Raw genomic sequence first — 17165 nt, forward strand, 5'->3', positions numbered from 1 at the left:
ACTAAAATACGTCCTATTTTCGTACTTTTTCTAACATTTTTTAAGAACCCTACGATCCCTGATTTGTCTATACTACATACTAGTACATATACTAGTACATATTAATGAAAAGTGGTTATGTCTCTTGAAGTAGAAGGCGAGATGGCCATTGGATTTAAAGCGTTTTCATTCCGCTATTTTATTCCTTTGCTTTTTATTTAGGGACCAATATAGGATTATTATGTGCCTTAAAGTCCTATTAGGTTGGGGAAAAAAATATAACCAACGTATTGAAAACAACAAAATAGTTGATTCATGAAAAGTATTTTACCGCAAAATAAAATGAAGAACATTGAAGCTTTTTTAATCTCTACTAATAAATTTTATTATCTAATAAATTTTATTAATTTTACTATATCACCATAGATCTATCACCTATACGCGACTTAAAAATTAATTAAATTATTACTTAATTTGACGAAAACATACAAATTTTAATTATTTTTTTGAAAAAAAAAATATTCACTTAATCACCAAATTTTTATTTTAACTACATGCAAATTAGTTTCGATGTTTTTGGTACAGTTTTCTTCATTAGTGGTTCATCAGAGCTTGGTTACGCATTTTTTTCTTCACGCTTAAATTAAACTAAATTAGGAGGTCCCTAAAGTGAGCATTTTTTTATTCAGTTTTGACAAGGATCCTAAAAATATCTATTGAGATTGATGATTATGGAACTGATATCGAACCATTAGACTTATTAACCATTAGACTCCACAATACAATCGAATTTCGGAAAGTATTGAAAGGAAACTAAGTCAGCGTACAGTACGTCAAAAGAAAAAAGGAGGAAAAAAAATGGACCATTCTGAATTGCTTTTTTGGTCTAATGATTGGATCTTCACGTTTTAAGACTCAAACTTAATGGTTTGAGGGAGTGACCTCAAATATGGTTGTTAATTAGAGCAGATTATGTTTTAAGTTACGAAATCAGACACAAAAACGCAAGTAGGGGAAAAATGAGCGCTACACCTCAATCTTAGGGTTAATGACCTCTCTTAGAATTAGTGCTATGGGATAAGGGCAAAATACAAATTGTGATCGAAAATGTTTGAATAGTTCCTGAGAAATCGAATTTTAAATATCGACTTCTTTAAAATTTGATTTCTTAGGAACTATTCGACCAATTTCGCCCGAATTTTATATTTTGCCATGCAAATTTACGCAATTTGAAAGGGTGTAAAAATTTGCACACAAATTCAAAATATTTTTGTCTACTATTAAATAAAAAAATGAAAAATTATAAAAATAAAAAACAATAAAATAAAAAATAGTAAATATTTCCTAATTTTCTTTTGCATGAAATTATCTTTGGATAAACAAATTTTATAAGTGTGAGCAATTTTTTTAAATTCGCTTAAAAAGTTCTTGAAATATGCCGAAATAAAGAAAAAGCAAAATTAACATTACGGAGTTCAAACTTTGGATCGCTCTCCTGATTATACTATGGGGACCATATTTCCCGGATTGCGGCTACCATCGGTCATGGGCTACCCTTTTTGGGAGTCAGAAATCCAAATCCGAATCCGCCAAAAAAAGATATGTTTATTCAGAAAAAGTTCGTTTATGAGTCTGTTTTCGTAGCTTAAAATATTGTCTCCCCTAATTAATCAGCATTTTTGAGATCATCCTCTCGAACCATTCAGATTGAGTTCTAGAACATGAAGATCCGATCATTAGATTAAAAGTTATTCAGGGTGGTTCGCTTATTTTGTGGCGCATTGTACATTTATCTAAAGAAATTCTGTTAATAAAATCTTGATTCAACTTCGGAATGCTATTCAGAAAATTTTTAACTTTTCAAAAATTCTTACGTTTTGAACAACTTCCCCTAAAAAAGGAGATGTTTTTAAAAAAAAGAAAAAAAAAAAGAAGTACGAAAATGAGTACAGCGCGAAGAACTTAAGTACAAAATTTGAATTGAATTGTTTGCAAAGATTACGATATATTTCCTTTCCTTTTTTTGTCGAAAATTATGCTTTGAGATTTTAGCATTTAAATATTAGTTTGCGAATTAGTTAACGCACAAATAGTTATACAGGTTTGAGAATATTAAATTGACATTTTTTAATCACACATAGTGCTTTAACAATAAATAAATAAATAAATAAATAAATCCAGAAATTTATGAAGAAAATAAAAAATAGTATTTTTTTTTTTACTTTTTAAAAAGTAAACATAAATATTTTTCTTTAAATTTAAAAATATTGAAAAGCATAATCGTTTCCTAAAATTATAATTCATAAAGTCGGATATCTAAAGTATTTTGTTTTTTTCCTGTTCATTATTAAAGTTTCTCTTTCAATATGAAAATTTCAATGATTTTTTGTGTATTAACGCTCTATTTAACTCTTAAATCGGGAGTCTTCGGCTAATACGTATTACCATATTTATTACAAAGTATCTCCAAGAAATATTTATTTGATACTTCTTCACAAAGTAATTCTCAACTTTTATTCCCTTCAACTTTTCAGTTGAGTGATGGAATAGAATTTTATAGAATTGTGAATGAAATTCCAATGAAAAATAAAATCAAATTTAAATCAAAGTGTCGTAACTTCAACGAGTTTCAGACTCAAAATCTAATCATATACCTGACGAAACATCTCAAGGAATATTGAGAACATTCTAAGAACGATATTTGAAAATACATTAACGACTCACAAAAATTCTTTTCTAACTAAAGTTGATCCGAATGTGCCATTGAAGAAAACATTTCAAAAGAAGAATGAAAGAAGGAATCGTTTTTAGATACTGCATAGGAGAAAATGCCAATAATTCGCATGGGTATTTCTGAAAATTCCGTTGGGAAGAAAAAAGTGTATTATAGTTATTGCAAATAAATGAATGAAATTTTAAAAAATGTGGTTCATAATTAAAATAATGAAGTCTACTTTTAAGAGCATTGTACAAAATATGATAAGTTTAAAAAAAATTTTTTTTAAATAGATTTTTTTTCCTTCTTTGCATTGCTTTAGATCAGGGGTTTCCAACTTACATGAGACCGGGGGCCGCAATTAAAAACACCAGTCGAATGGCGGTCCGCAACTTTATTAAAATTTTTTATAGGACTCTTTTATGTTTGAAGGAACATTAAATATTACTGTCTGATTTCTATCAAGTTGTACAAAACAAAAATATTGAATTACAAATTAAAATAAGAAGTAGAGATATTTACCTGAGAAATAAACTTTTTTGCACCGTTGTTATGTTAAATTTCACAGAAACAAAGAAATTAGTTTTTTTTTTTTTTTACGAAAGAAAAGTATTTTAAACCCATACAGATTTTTCATGAAAATTGTCAGCAAAAAATGACAACTAATATATTTTAGCTCGCGGGCCACAAAAAAGACTTCGAGGGCCAGATGTGGCCCGCGGGCCGCCAGTTGGTAACCACTGCTTTAGATAGATGAGGGGGTGAATTTTCGATTATGAAGTTTATTATGAAGTTATGCGGCCTCTGTCTTTTGTTTTAGGTTTGACACGAAATTAGATTGTACAAAAAATTATTGCATTTTATAAAAAAAAATTAAAATTCTTTTTTTTAAAGTTTCGTGTTGGTTAGTTTAGGTCGGAAAAAGTGTTCGAAATTTTGATAGATCATCTATTCAATTAGGCAAGAAAATGGAAATTTAAATTCTACTTGTAGCGGTTAGAAAGCGATTGAAATTTGTATTATCATTTCGTACAAGGCTTCACTTAAAATTTGGAACTCAAAGTAGGAGAATGGTTCGAAGTTTAAATGACGACAAATTAAGCTTTTAGTGATTGGGAAAGGAATGAAGAATGAAACTTTATCTTGTATTATTATCAGCCATGAAACTCCAGATAAGATTTGAATACGAAGAAAAAGGTGAGATGAATTCTGTATGTAATGATCAAGAAACTATTCAAATTCACAATGTCGTCAGGTTTTGAACTGAAGTCAAGATATTAGTGCTGCAGCTAGTCGGAAAGTGGTCAAAATTTTGATTGCAATATTTTATCCACACAAGCACGATATCAAGTTCAAAAACGGTAATTAAGTGATTATTTCTTTCTACAAAATATTGAGATATTTATATTTTCGTCAAGTTAAATGATAGTTTAATTCGTTATTTCCATTATAAGTCCCCCTGTAATCAAAATGAACATGCTTTAAATTGAATTTTTATTTTAAAACACTCACAAAAAAAGGAAAACATAAAAATGTAACAAGTAATTCTGTTCTTTTCTTCTGTAAATTATTTCAAATACTATTATTAATATTAAAATAATTTTATGCTTATCTTATATGCTGCAAAATGAAATATCTTAACAAATCTTATAATTTCATTACAAAGAATTTTTAGAATTATTTTTATGTTTAGGTGTTTGAATGAATGTCTTTTATAAATAAATATTTAACTGATGGCATGAGCTTAAATAATTTGGTTTGCACTGTGAAAATTATGCATTGTTTATTGCATTATATATGTATTATAAGTGTTTATTGTATTATATTTATTTTATTATTCTATTATAAATGGATAAAATTTAGAAAAAGAAAAACAATCCTTAATTTTAATTTTAAGCTTTTAGTTTAAACTTTTAACCAAGCGATCATCTCATATTTTATAAAAGAGATCAAATAAAATTACGTTAGACGTTAAAAAAATACATTTTGAGGTCAAGTTGTAAATAAAAATTAATTTTTTGTCAGCTGACAGACTTTTACAGACAAACAAATTTGTGTGAGTAAAAATCTCTTCGAAATGCATGTAAGCTTAATTTCGTAGTTTCAGAATAAACCCATGCAGTGTACGAGTGTAGTGTTAAATATTTATAGGTATTTTAATACACGAATTTACTCATTGGATATTTTTTTTGTTGTGCATATAAATTTTAAAATTTTACCTTATTCATAAAATTATTATTTCTGAATAACCATATACTATTATATTTTTTCAGTGATGCTAAAGACAAAATGTCAATGACAATTGAAAACTTGGTGTTTTTGAAGAATCTATTATTATTATTATTACATACACTTACTATTTAGATTTTTTTTATTTCATTATTATGATTATTATGAGTCATTATAGTTGCATCTCCCTTTAAAGAAGTTTATGTTACACCGAATGTTTTCTTAGTAAACAGTTTAATAGGGCGAAAAAGTTTTTAAAAGTTTTATGAACGACCCAGGTTTCTCGTAAATGATTAGGCGCATTTAGGCGTAATTTTCAATGCACTTTGGAGTAGTAGATAAAAAGATACTCCCTAATTTGTGATTTTAGCACCTTAAAGGTGTTTATTTAGACAATTCCCTTGATGTTTGTTATTTGTTATTTACTAATTACCTGAGGTTCGAACTTCCGAAAAATAGTAGGTAGATTCACGGAAACATGCTTCATTCAGGGAAAAAAATTCTGAATTTGTTTGTCAGCGCAGGAAGGGTTTATTTTTCTTTCGTTGTATTCTGCTAATGACTAGAAAAATTCTACAAACATGCTTTTTTTTACCTCCATACATAATAAAATAATTAAAAATAGATCTAAATTAGCTATTATATTTTGAAATACTCACAACCGGTGTAATACTGTTATACTTGTTTGGAAAATTACTATTTGCTTGAAGCACTGTGTGATCGGGAGAACTTTCTATAGGTTTATTCAACACTTTTAAACTACTGGTTGGTAATAATTAAAGTAGATGTCTTAAAAGCTTAATAAAGTAGATGTCTTAAAAGCAGCATGTACTAAACTCAACCTGATTTACAGTAGATACCGCACTCTGGTCAAATGTATCTTGACAACTCATCATAGCAGTCCAAGACTATGATGCATGACAAGCATCATAGTCTTGGTTTTTTTTTCATGGTGTGGCCTGACTTCGCGGGGTTGGAAATATGAAATCTGAGATTCATATCTGAGTAATGCTTCTCTTCCAACTTTATGGCAATATTTCGATCCATTTCTCTTCCTATCTTCTCCATTCACCCATAGAGCCTTGCGCAGGCATGGTGTTTTGACGAAATAGGTGTCCAAAAACTGGACTGTCCTTCTCAGAGCCCAGATATAAATCCCCCCAAGAAAAGAAAAAAACACCTTTGGGGCGAATTAGAACGCAGATTACGTAGCCAGCAGCCAGCCAAATCGATTGTTTTCATTGACACCCTGTACTTAAGCTATAATGGACGTCTTAAAGTCAATTCCCTATTAAAAAAAAAAAAAAAAAAACTGGCTGAAAGTCTTCCCAGACGTCGATTGTCATCGATGTAAATGGGGGACGTACGACCAACATCATATTAATCTATTCCGAGACTCTCCGAGTCAGTATCACAGGGTCCCCGGATACTTTGTCCAGATGTGTAGTTTGAGCCAGGGCTGTAGAAACCTGAGTCAATATACACATCTGGCTCTTTTCAACAATACACACCATGGCCTTTTTTCTTAGCTCTGTTTTATAGCAAGGATATTTGATTTTAGAAACAATAGAAATAGTTTCGTCTTTCGCCTCCAGGAACCGAAACGGCGCTGTTAGGCCATTTTCTAGGAGTAAAACAGGTTATAGAAAATTAACATATCAGACGGTATAATTAATATTAAAATGCATAAAAAAGTTAACTTTCTCAATTTGCCATGTCAATTGCTATTAAGTCAAGTCTGTATAGTTAAAAAATCAAATTACCAAAGTCTGAATCAGGTTCTTCAACGTTTTGCTACCACGGGACATAACAATAAACTCGATAAATCCCGTAGGCCACGTATGCTAGATAATAAAGTTTAAAAAAGGAAGAAAAAAAATGGTAGTAAGAGGAGGATAACATTTAATGTAATTCTTGAGCCTGGTGAAGTTAGCTGTTTTTGAAACTATACTCATAACGTGTTTAGAATTTGAAAGAAGACCTTGTAGACAATATATTTTTTTCTTTTTTTTTTAGAATTACGTTCTCCTAAAATAATTAGGTTGAAAAATATTTTTTTTAAATTTTCATTAATTCTATACCTGTTTATATTTTATTTCTTATCAGTAAATTGTAAGTTTTATTTAAAGCTCGTTTTTTCTTTAATTGCTATTCTTTAAATTTCAAAAACGCCTTTTGTTAATACCAAATATTAAAAACCTTTGCAATTTTTTTATATTTTTATTAATTAACTAATTGTTTACGATAACCCACAATTAGATTTTCGGGGCTTAGTAAAAAACTGAACTTAACCATTTTTAATAGAAGGAAGAAAATTCAAATCGAGTTGTATTATATTAAAAAAGAAATATATGTATTTTGTTAGCTACCACCAGACCCAGATCACCCGTATTATATATTCTAAAAATCCTTGAAAAATAAGGAGAAAAAAAGTAAATAGCGTATACAAGTTTCAGAAGATTATCGAAACCAATTTTATTGCTTGACGAAACTTTATAGGTGCTTCTAAGAACGCCTTTCAACTTATCTCTATACGGGAATGCTGGAATATTTTCTCCGACATGTTCTCAAGATAAATTTTGACATGTCTACTTTTTTTGGAAATAGTTTATGTTAAGTAGTGACCAAGAAGTAAAACCTATGTATAACACTTATTTTCGATTCGAATACGATAGTATCTTGGGTAAAATAGTTGTTTTAAGAAAATTGAAGTTACATTTCACTTCATCCCAAACGAAATATAGATATAGAGTTAGAATGTTTCTTAAATAACGATTTCTAACATGGATACTTCTTATGTAAAAATTAATATCTATCTATGATATTTATCTTTTTTCGAATACGACAGATTCTCATGTTAACTAATATTTCGAAAGAAATTGAAGTATTTCATTTTATTGCTAATGAAATGTATGAATATCCCTTCATAACATGGTTACAATAGAGAATAGGATTGTTAGGATATGCTGTCAACATTAATTTTGACATATCTACTTTTTTTTTCTCCTTTGGAAACAATTTATGCTAAATAGTAACTAAAAAGTAAAACCTAGATAGGAATACGACAGTTTCTTGTGTAGAATAGTTATTTGAAAAAAGCTAGAAGTACTATTTAAATTAATTCCTGAAGAAATATAAATTTAGAAAAATAATAAGAGTGCTGGAATGTTTCCTGCTATATTTTCTAAATAATGATTTGTAATGAGATGCTTCTTGTGTAAAAATTAAAATCTATCTATGATATTTATTTTTTATTTAATACGATAGCTTCTCATATTAACTAGTATTTCTAAAATATTTGGAATATTTAGCTTTATCATTAATGAAATATATAAATACCACTTTATAACATGGCTACTATAGGGAATGTTAGGATATTTTCTCTGACATAGACTCAACATCAAATTTTAAAAGTGTACTTTTTTTGGAAAAAGTGTATGTTAAATGGAAACTAAAAAATAAAACCTATGTATAAAATTTATTTTTGCTTCGGATAAGATAGTTTCTAGCGTAAAATAGTTATTTTAAAAGTATTATTTAAATTCCTTCCTAATGAAATATAGATATAGAAAAAGAGCGAGAATGTTACAATGCTTCCTGCTATATTTTTTAAATAATGATTTGCAACATGGATACTTCTTATGTAAAAATTAAAATTTATCTATGACGTTTATTTTTTTATTAAATACTATACATATTAATTAGTATTCCTAAAAAATTTGGAATATTTAACTTTAATTTTTATTTAATACATTAATATCACTTTGTAACAGGGTTACTAGAGAGGGAATAGGAATATTTGGATATTTTCTTCCACACATTCTCAAAATCAATTTGCAACGCGTGTAGAGTGCAGGGAAAACTCCTGAAGGCACATAAACGGTTTAGCTGTGTGAATGAAGGTTGGGGATGCGTGAATGAATGCGTGTTTAAGCTTAAATAGAAGGTTTAGCACCTTCAACAATGCCCTGGACATTCATTTGGCTAATAAATCCAGGTGATATGGGAGGGGAAACACCTGTTGTACTTATGGTCAGCTTTGGATAGAGGTGAAAAAGGATGGCTTACCCTTCTTTTGACTCTTGACAAATAGGAGGGTTGAGGGGAACATTTAGGAATTGCGTTTTGTACATTTTGAGAAGTAGAGCTGAAATAATTTTGTCACAAATATTCGGTCAGCATTTTAAACAGCAACATTCTTTTAAATTAACGAAAATAATGTAGAGTTTTAATCCTTCCTGGCATTTTTCTTTCCCCATGTGACTTTTTATTATTATTATTATTATATAAATAAAATAAAGTATAGTTGGGTGAGAAAAATAGAGTGTTGAGCATTTTGTGGTCTCACATATGGGAGGGATGGAGCTTTTTCATTAAATTGAAAAGAATTTATCAATATTTGTCATTATTAAGGAAAAAATGAATGTTGGTTCAAAAATAACAAAAAATAACTAAATGAATAAATATATAACTGAAATAGAGATCGATATGTGTATATATAGTAGATATATATATATAGTAGATATATATATATATGTAAATGAATGATATTAATTTTATTTAAAGAAAGTTCAAACGCTATAAGATTTAATTGGGTTCATTAGATTGTGTTCTAATGCATATTTTAGTGTATCTCACTTTTTCTTCAACTATGTTAAAAAAAAATAGAGGTTCAGTTCGGGAAACCAATGGCTAAGTAGGCGAGTTTTTAAAATAATATTCCTTACGTGAATTAATTCGACAATTTTATAAGATTTTATTCCGACTTAAAAATATAATTTAATCCTTTTTTATTTTATTAATATTTTTATTTTAAGAATTTATATAAACCCCCAATACAGTTTCCGTTGCAAAATTATTTTTCTGTCACTGTACTACATTAAAAATTTAAGCAATCCAAGCAAGGAAACCTTCCATTTCTTTTGTTGCTATACTCAGCTATATTTCATTTAAAATAAGTGTTTGAAAAATATATAAGAATAAAAGAAGCTTATGGGTGATAACATGCAGAATATTTGATATTTTTTTTATTAAAGAAAAATCATCCAAATAGTTCTTAAAATATAAGAATAAAAGAAATAATCTGATTTTTGAGTTTTCATTTTTTTTGAACTAAAATCTTAATTTTATTCAAATGTTTGATTGAATTATTAGAATTTGCATTGTTTAAGACAATGTAATAATTTTCGTAAGTTATAATTGAACATTTTTCCAACATTATTAATTTGAATATCAGTTTAGATAAAAAATTATCTCTTAGGAAATTAGTTTTGCAAATGAGTGCAACCATTTTTAATTCCCTTAAACAATTTTTAATTTGTTACAATTTGTAACAATTTCGAATTTGTTAAAAAATACTAGTCCTAATATTTGATATTTCCCGTATTTTGAGAGTCAAAAGTGGCATAAAAAGAGTTATGTTAATTCAAAAAGGAATTTTTTCGTTTGGATTTTTAACTTAATTTATGAGTAGACTTACTAGCATATTTAAAGAATATCCTTCGAACTACTAAGGTTGCCTTTTAATATCTTAAAATCCGATCATTAGATAAAAAGTTAGTTAGGTTAAACTCTTTTCTTTTTTCATTTGGTTCACACATACAAGTATATTTTTAGTTGATTCGAATACTCATTATATAAATTCATGTATATTTATTATGGTCATAACCATATACTATTACGGTTGAATCCATTACATTTGTAATAATCATTTTCGGTTTCAAACGAGGAAACTTAAAATAATTAGAAAGTACAACATTAATTTTGAACCTATATTGAGTAGTTTATAGTGCAATATAACACTACAATTTACAACACGATGATGTATATATAGTTCGAAGTAGCTTTACTTATTTCTCATAAACAGTAACAGTACTATTATTATTTCACGGCTCAAAAAGTTGATAAATAAATTTATGTAATACTGTTTAAATATAAATGAAGAACACACAAAATCATTGGAGTTTAAAAATAAAGAGCGGGGGTAAGCTTTTTGTCGTTTACGATGACAGAATCTTAGAAATCCTAAGAAAATCTTAATTTTGATGAAAATTTAATTAAAATAGCTAATAATTTTGCTATTGCCTCTAACATTTCTAGGAATAGTCACCTGACATTTCATATACATAAAAAAGAACATACGTTAAGTTTATTCTAGATCCTTGATATTTCAATTTGTTCATAAATCACGCCGAATAATTTTTCTTTGCTCTACAAACATAGAAGCGTTCCGGAGGATGATATTTAAATGACATCCTTTAATAACACCCCTTGCTGAAGGGCTGTCTCACTTAACAAAATTGATCGCTCAGTGCTTCAGGCCTTCATCCGCTGCATGTCAATTAATTGATGCTAAAAAAAACGAAAACAAATCTGTCTTAAATTGTTATTCAATACGGAGACAAATGCATGCTCGAAGAATTGAAAGGTGGCACGTAAGACGGAAGCAGCCGTTGTGTGGCTATCGTCTGCTGCAAACTGAAGTGCGCATGCCCATATTGGTCCAGTCAATCCCTTCATTCAACGGCGGGTAGTGGCAACTTGTTCGGTATATCGTGGAACAGTTGATAGCGATTTCGCTCCACATTTGACAGCATTATTGGCGGTGCGTTTAACGTAAACAGTTGATTATTTGACAGCTCTTTTGCAAAAGGATAATGTTACAGTTATAGAATCATTATTATACGTTAATTATTAATTGAGAGATTATTTTAAAAGCTTGACAAATATGTAAATACAATAAATTTCGTTTATTTATATATCGTTTTCAAAATAAGAAAATGAATCAGACTGAAGTGTTAAAAGTATTTCAAGAGTGATATTTGAAATACGAAAAAAAATTTATAAAGGATATATACATTATATTTAAAGATATATTATACAAGAGGATCATAGACAATGAATATGGAATTCAAAATGTTGGAATTATCGTTTGCTTCCTTTTTTCTGCTATGTCTTCTCAACTCTGCCCATTCATTTGTAAGTAAATTTTGTGACTAGAATTAAATGTTAAATGCTTGTTAAAATAAGGGTTAATTGTTCTAAAGTTTTAAAAAACATTATTTATTAATTGAGAGAATTAATATATTTAGAACTTGATATTATGTAAGTATAATATATTTAATTTATTTATTCATCGTTTTCAAAATAACAATATGACTGAATCAGACTGAAATGTTATAAGAGTTTTGAAATTGATATTTGAAGCACCAAAAAAATTATAAAAATATTTGCATTATATTTAAAGCTGTATTATGTTAGAAGATTATTCATAAATGAGTATGGAATTGTAAATTTGGGAATAAGAGTTTTTTTTCCCCCTGTGCTAAGATTTTCAATTCTACTCATTCATATGTAAGTGGAACTTGAAATCAAGTTTAGAAGAAAAATTTATTAACTTGAAACTAAAAGTTCATTTTATAATAAGATTTGCGTCAAAAGTATTAAATTTTATTAATTTTTTTATTAAGTACATTACTTGCATTTCGCTGGTCTATATTCAATCATTAACAATTTTTAAATTTTATGTAATTCATTTAGTGATTAACTTTTAAATCTTTAGCTATAATATATTTAGAAATAAATAAATTAATGTTTGTGAAGCATAACACATTTTACTTAAAAATTTAAAGACATTTTAGAGAAATGTTAATCAAAATTGTTCTTTGTATTTAATTATTTAAATAATTAGCCGTTTAAAAAATATTTTACACACAACCTATACTTAAGCAAATATCAATTAATTTTAAAAAGCCTTATGCCTAGAGAATTCTATCTATTTTTTAATTCTTATTTCAATTGCAGGTAATGTTTGACACTTATTGTACTCTCATTGTTTAATCAACAAAAATGTTGTGGGGATTACTTTAGTTACGCGTAGGGTAATAAGTGACTTCATTAATTGTTGGGAAAGGACATGTAAACTAGTGGCTATTTTATTTCATTATTTTTTTTTTATTTTTCTTATAACCTATTTGAAAATTATTCAACTGTCAACAAAATGAGCAATAACAAACTAATTAATAATCAATTGTAATTAAAAGTAGCAATCATTGTAATTGCGTAAAGTTAATTCTTTCAAAATAGCTGAACAAACAACAAGAAGAGATAAATTATTATGTCCGGTCAAATAAGTTTATCAGTGTCACAATTAAAAAAATAATTTTTATTTTTTATTTTTTTTATCAGACCAGTATTTTTTTACATAATTAGAGGAAACTTATCTATAAAATGGTGCACATTGTTCAAAGAAAAAAAATGGATATCTTGAATAATTTTTGGATGATCGGATTTTAGTGTACTAGGGCGCAATCTTAAGTGTTCGATTGCCTAACTTTAAATATGCTAACTGATTAGTGTAGACGATATTTTAAGTTTCGAAATCAGACACCAAAACATATTTTCTCTGAATTAACACACCTATTTTTTCGACACGTACGGATTTTGGTCCCTAAAAATACAGGGAGATAGTAGCAATCTGTTTGACACAATAGTTTAGAATAAATAATAGTTTAGAATAAATAATAGCTTAGAATAAATAATAATTTAGAATAAATAATAGTTTAGAATAATTTAAAAATATGATCACAATAGTTTAGACAGGAGAGCAGTCGAAAGTTTGATCCCCTTAATGTTAATTTCACTTTTTAAATTTTTGAATACAGCTGGAGAACCCATTAAGCAAATCGAAAAAAATATTTCGCACAATTATAAAATTCATTTATTTAAGGATGAAAAATAATTTTTAACAATTAGTTATTATTTAATTTTTAAATAGTCTAAACAATTTTGATTTGTAAGGCAAAATCGTTTTCGCATAATTTTAAAGTTTGTAATTTTAAATGACAAAATATAAAATAAATTTGAATAAAATCAATCGAATAGTTTCTGAGTATGTCGATTTTAAAAAATTGTATATTTGAAGTTTGATTTCTGAGTAAAATTTTTTATCAATTCGCTTAAAAATTTCTTGAGACACAGGGAAGAGTAGTCCCAAACTTTTGACTGCTCTTCTTCTTGACCTATTTGGACCATATTTTCCGGATAGAGGCTGCATGCCGTATTTTGAGGATAAAGAATTCTAATCCATTAAAAAAAAAAAATACGCTTCTGATACCAAAACGTATTAACCGGGTTCGAATCACAGTCGATACGAATTCCGCATCCGGCTAGCACCGACCACAGTGCTGACGTGAAATATCTTCAGTGGTAGACGGATCATGGGTTAGAGTCCCCTTGCCGTCAGGCTAACCGTGGGAGGTTCTCGTGGTCTTGCTCTGCATGTAATGCAAACGCGGGTTAGCTGCTTAAAAAAGTCCTCCATGAAGGCAAATTTCTCCCAATACTCAATCCAGGAGTTCATTTGACTGCTGAATTGGGTTCAAAATTACATGGCTACGGAGTTGAACATTAGTAGTCGTAAACCCATAAGATTGCGTCAGCTGTTCAACGACGGTTATAATATAAAATAAAATAAACATACCTAAGCCGCGAATGGCTCAGGGGATAGGGCGTTCGCTTTCCAATGCGGCGAGCCGGGTTCGAACCCCAGTCGATACGAATTCCGCATCCGGCTTGTGCCGACCATAGTGCTGACGTGAAATATCCTCAGTGGTAGACGGATCATGGGTTAGAGTCCCCTTGCCGTTAGGCTAACCATGGGAGGTTCTCGTGGTCTTCCTCTCCATGTAACGCAAATGAGGGTTGGTTCCATCAAAAAGTCCTCCACGAAGACAAAATTTCTCCCAAAGCTCGATCCAGGACTTCCCTTGTCTTCTGGATTGCATTAAAAAATAGAAGGATACGGAGTTGAATATGGGTCATAAACCCATAAAATTGGGTCGGATGTTTAACGATGGTTATAAAAAGAAGTTTAAAAAAAAAAAAAAGTGCTTCTGGTAAGTGCTATAANAAAAAAAAAAAAAAAAAAAAACATGCCTATTTTTCGACACATTCAGTTTTCGATTCCTCAAAATATAGGGAGATTACATCTATCTGGAGAATATTATTACAATAGTTTAGGCAATAGTTAGAACGTTTTTACGTCTGAGTTTGCATCTTGAAATATCGACTGCATTAGTTAATTAGCATATTTAAGGTTAGGCTTTCGAACCATTAAGGTTAAGTCCAAATGCGTGAAATAACGATCATTTGATAAAAAGATCATTTCTTTTATATTAGGGAATCATTTACAAATCCGTTACATGATTAAACAAGACTGACATTAGATTTAATACGTGCGTTTTTTTTTAGTTATCATTTGTTTCATGATAACTAGATTATATTTTGAATTCCTTTTTTTAAAATGAAATTGTTTCAGATTGAATATTACAGTCATTATGTAAAAGTGTTAATTTTAAATATCACAATAGACAATGATATTGTATGAAAGTCATTTTGGTACATAACAAATTATTTTTAATACTTTTTTTTAAAATTGAAACGAAAAAAAAAAGAAAGAATTTAAATGATAAGAATGCAAATTTCAATTTATTTGATGTGAAATATAATTAAAAATTAAGTTTCTTATGATCGAATTTTAAATTCGATTACAAACCTTGCAACTTTTCTGAAATGGATTTTCTAAATTTCATGTAAGAAATATAATTATGTCACCATATCTATTATTTATTCTTCAAATGTTCTATAATATTTACGAAATTATCAGTATTTCAAAAATACTAATCATAACTAAACATATTTGTACAATAAATTCTGTAAAAATAATTTAACCAGTATTCTTGTAAAAGTATGCAATCTGTTAAGAAATATACAAACAATTTTTATTAGATTTTTATTCGAAATCAGTAAGTTTAAAGTGTGTAATTGGTTATGAAATATCCAAGGGTTCAATATTTTATCATTTTTTCTTCAGTATGTGTTTTAATTCATTGTAATACATAAGACACACTTTATTTTTAAAACACGCTCCACGTTATTTAACTCCAGTTCCTTGATTCTCTCTTTTCCCTTGCCTCTTTTTTAAAATAGATATTTGTGCGACTATAATTGTCTGAATTACGTGAAAATAATTATGTATGGTGGATAAACATTTAACTATTATGTTTTGCTTTATTAACAGAGTAAGGGTTTAAAAAAACTTTTTCACTGTAAAATTACGGTTTTTATAGTCTATGTTATTATGTAATATGTACTAAATTTTAAAAAAGTTAACTTAAACATTTCGAAAATAGTAAAGAAGCTTTTAAATTAAAAATCAAGGGATATTTCTAGGATCTCGCAAAGTTGCGCATAAGAGCACAGTCGTTTCTGAGAATTATTTTTCCGCATTTTAACCGTTTTCAAAGTTTTGATTCAAAATTCTTTTCTTATCAGCTTGATGTGTAAAATAGGATTCCAATTCTTGTTATCAAACACTTTCAGGGGTTATTCTTTTTTTAGTGATTAACTCATTCACACGTGATCAGAACTAATCGTTTAAATTATCGTTTGCTATTTTGAGACTGTTATTCTCTGTCCACACTATTTTTAAAATGTAAACTAACTTCATACTTTTGTTTATATGGGCTGACATGTGTGGTATTGATATGTAGATATGTTTATTTAAAAATAATTAGTACTCTGACTTTTAAACGAATTAATAAAAGAAAAAAAATGTATGTACTCCAATAATGAATTCGATTTTTTTAATAGTGCTAACTGCTATAAAATTCTAACTGTTAGATGCTAATTGTTATAAGAAGGAATTGGACCACGTCGAACCACAATATCTTAGATATTCGTTGCAATCTCAATGCGGTGTCAAATTTATCCATGCTATTGTGCAAATTAATCCTTGCTAAATTTGATTACATATTATTTTGATTCAACATAATATTAAGGTATCTTAAAGTTTCTATATATTTGCACGATAAAAGATTCAAAACCAAATCTAATATTTTTGAAATTGTTGAATTAAACATTAAAATAAACTATTTTTTGGAAATTAAGCAGTTTTATAGAAATGATTTGTAAGCTACGTGAAGTTTGGGGTTGATACATAACTGTAAAATGTTTCTTTCAGAAATGGTAAAATTAAAGTTAATTTTTTAAAAATAGTCTGCCCATCCGATTTACCATAAAGCTTATGGTTATTGACATTTCTTTACCTTTACAGTTTTGAAACTGTTTACCACTGGCACGGTTAAAAAACCGCGAATACAAAATTATATGATTTTGTAACCATTTACAACTAGCATAATATCTAAACCATGAAAATGAAGCTTATAGGGACATAGGAGCT

At 28.3% G+C, this 17165-nt stretch overlaps 1 protein-coding gene across 4 annotated transcripts in view; it reads left to right on the plus strand.

Annotated features, from left to right (window-relative positions):
* The first annotated feature begins 11311 nt into the window (after positions 1–11311).
* LOC107453771 (SPARC-related modular calcium-binding protein 1) overlaps positions 11312–17165 on the plus strand; it is a 121997-nt gene continuing 116143 nt past the window's right edge. For 2 of the 4 annotated variants that reach the window (XM_043040473.2, XM_043040474.2), the window contains exon 1: positions 11312–11902. In XM_043040473.2, the coding sequence (XP_042896407.1) occupies positions 11822–11902 (81 nt within the window). In that variant the 5' untranslated portion in view covers positions 11312–11821. The remainder of the gene's footprint in view (positions 11903–17165) is intronic. The other 2 variants (XM_071179428.1, XM_071179432.1) reach the window with 1 other exon arrangement.

This window comes from Parasteatoda tepidariorum, chromosome 1, assembly GCF_043381705.1.
Source record: "Parasteatoda tepidariorum isolate YZ-2023 chromosome 1, CAS_Ptep_4.0, whole genome shotgun sequence".
Lineage (NCBI taxonomy): Eukaryota > Metazoa > Arthropoda > Arachnida > Araneae > Theridiidae > Parasteatoda > Parasteatoda tepidariorum.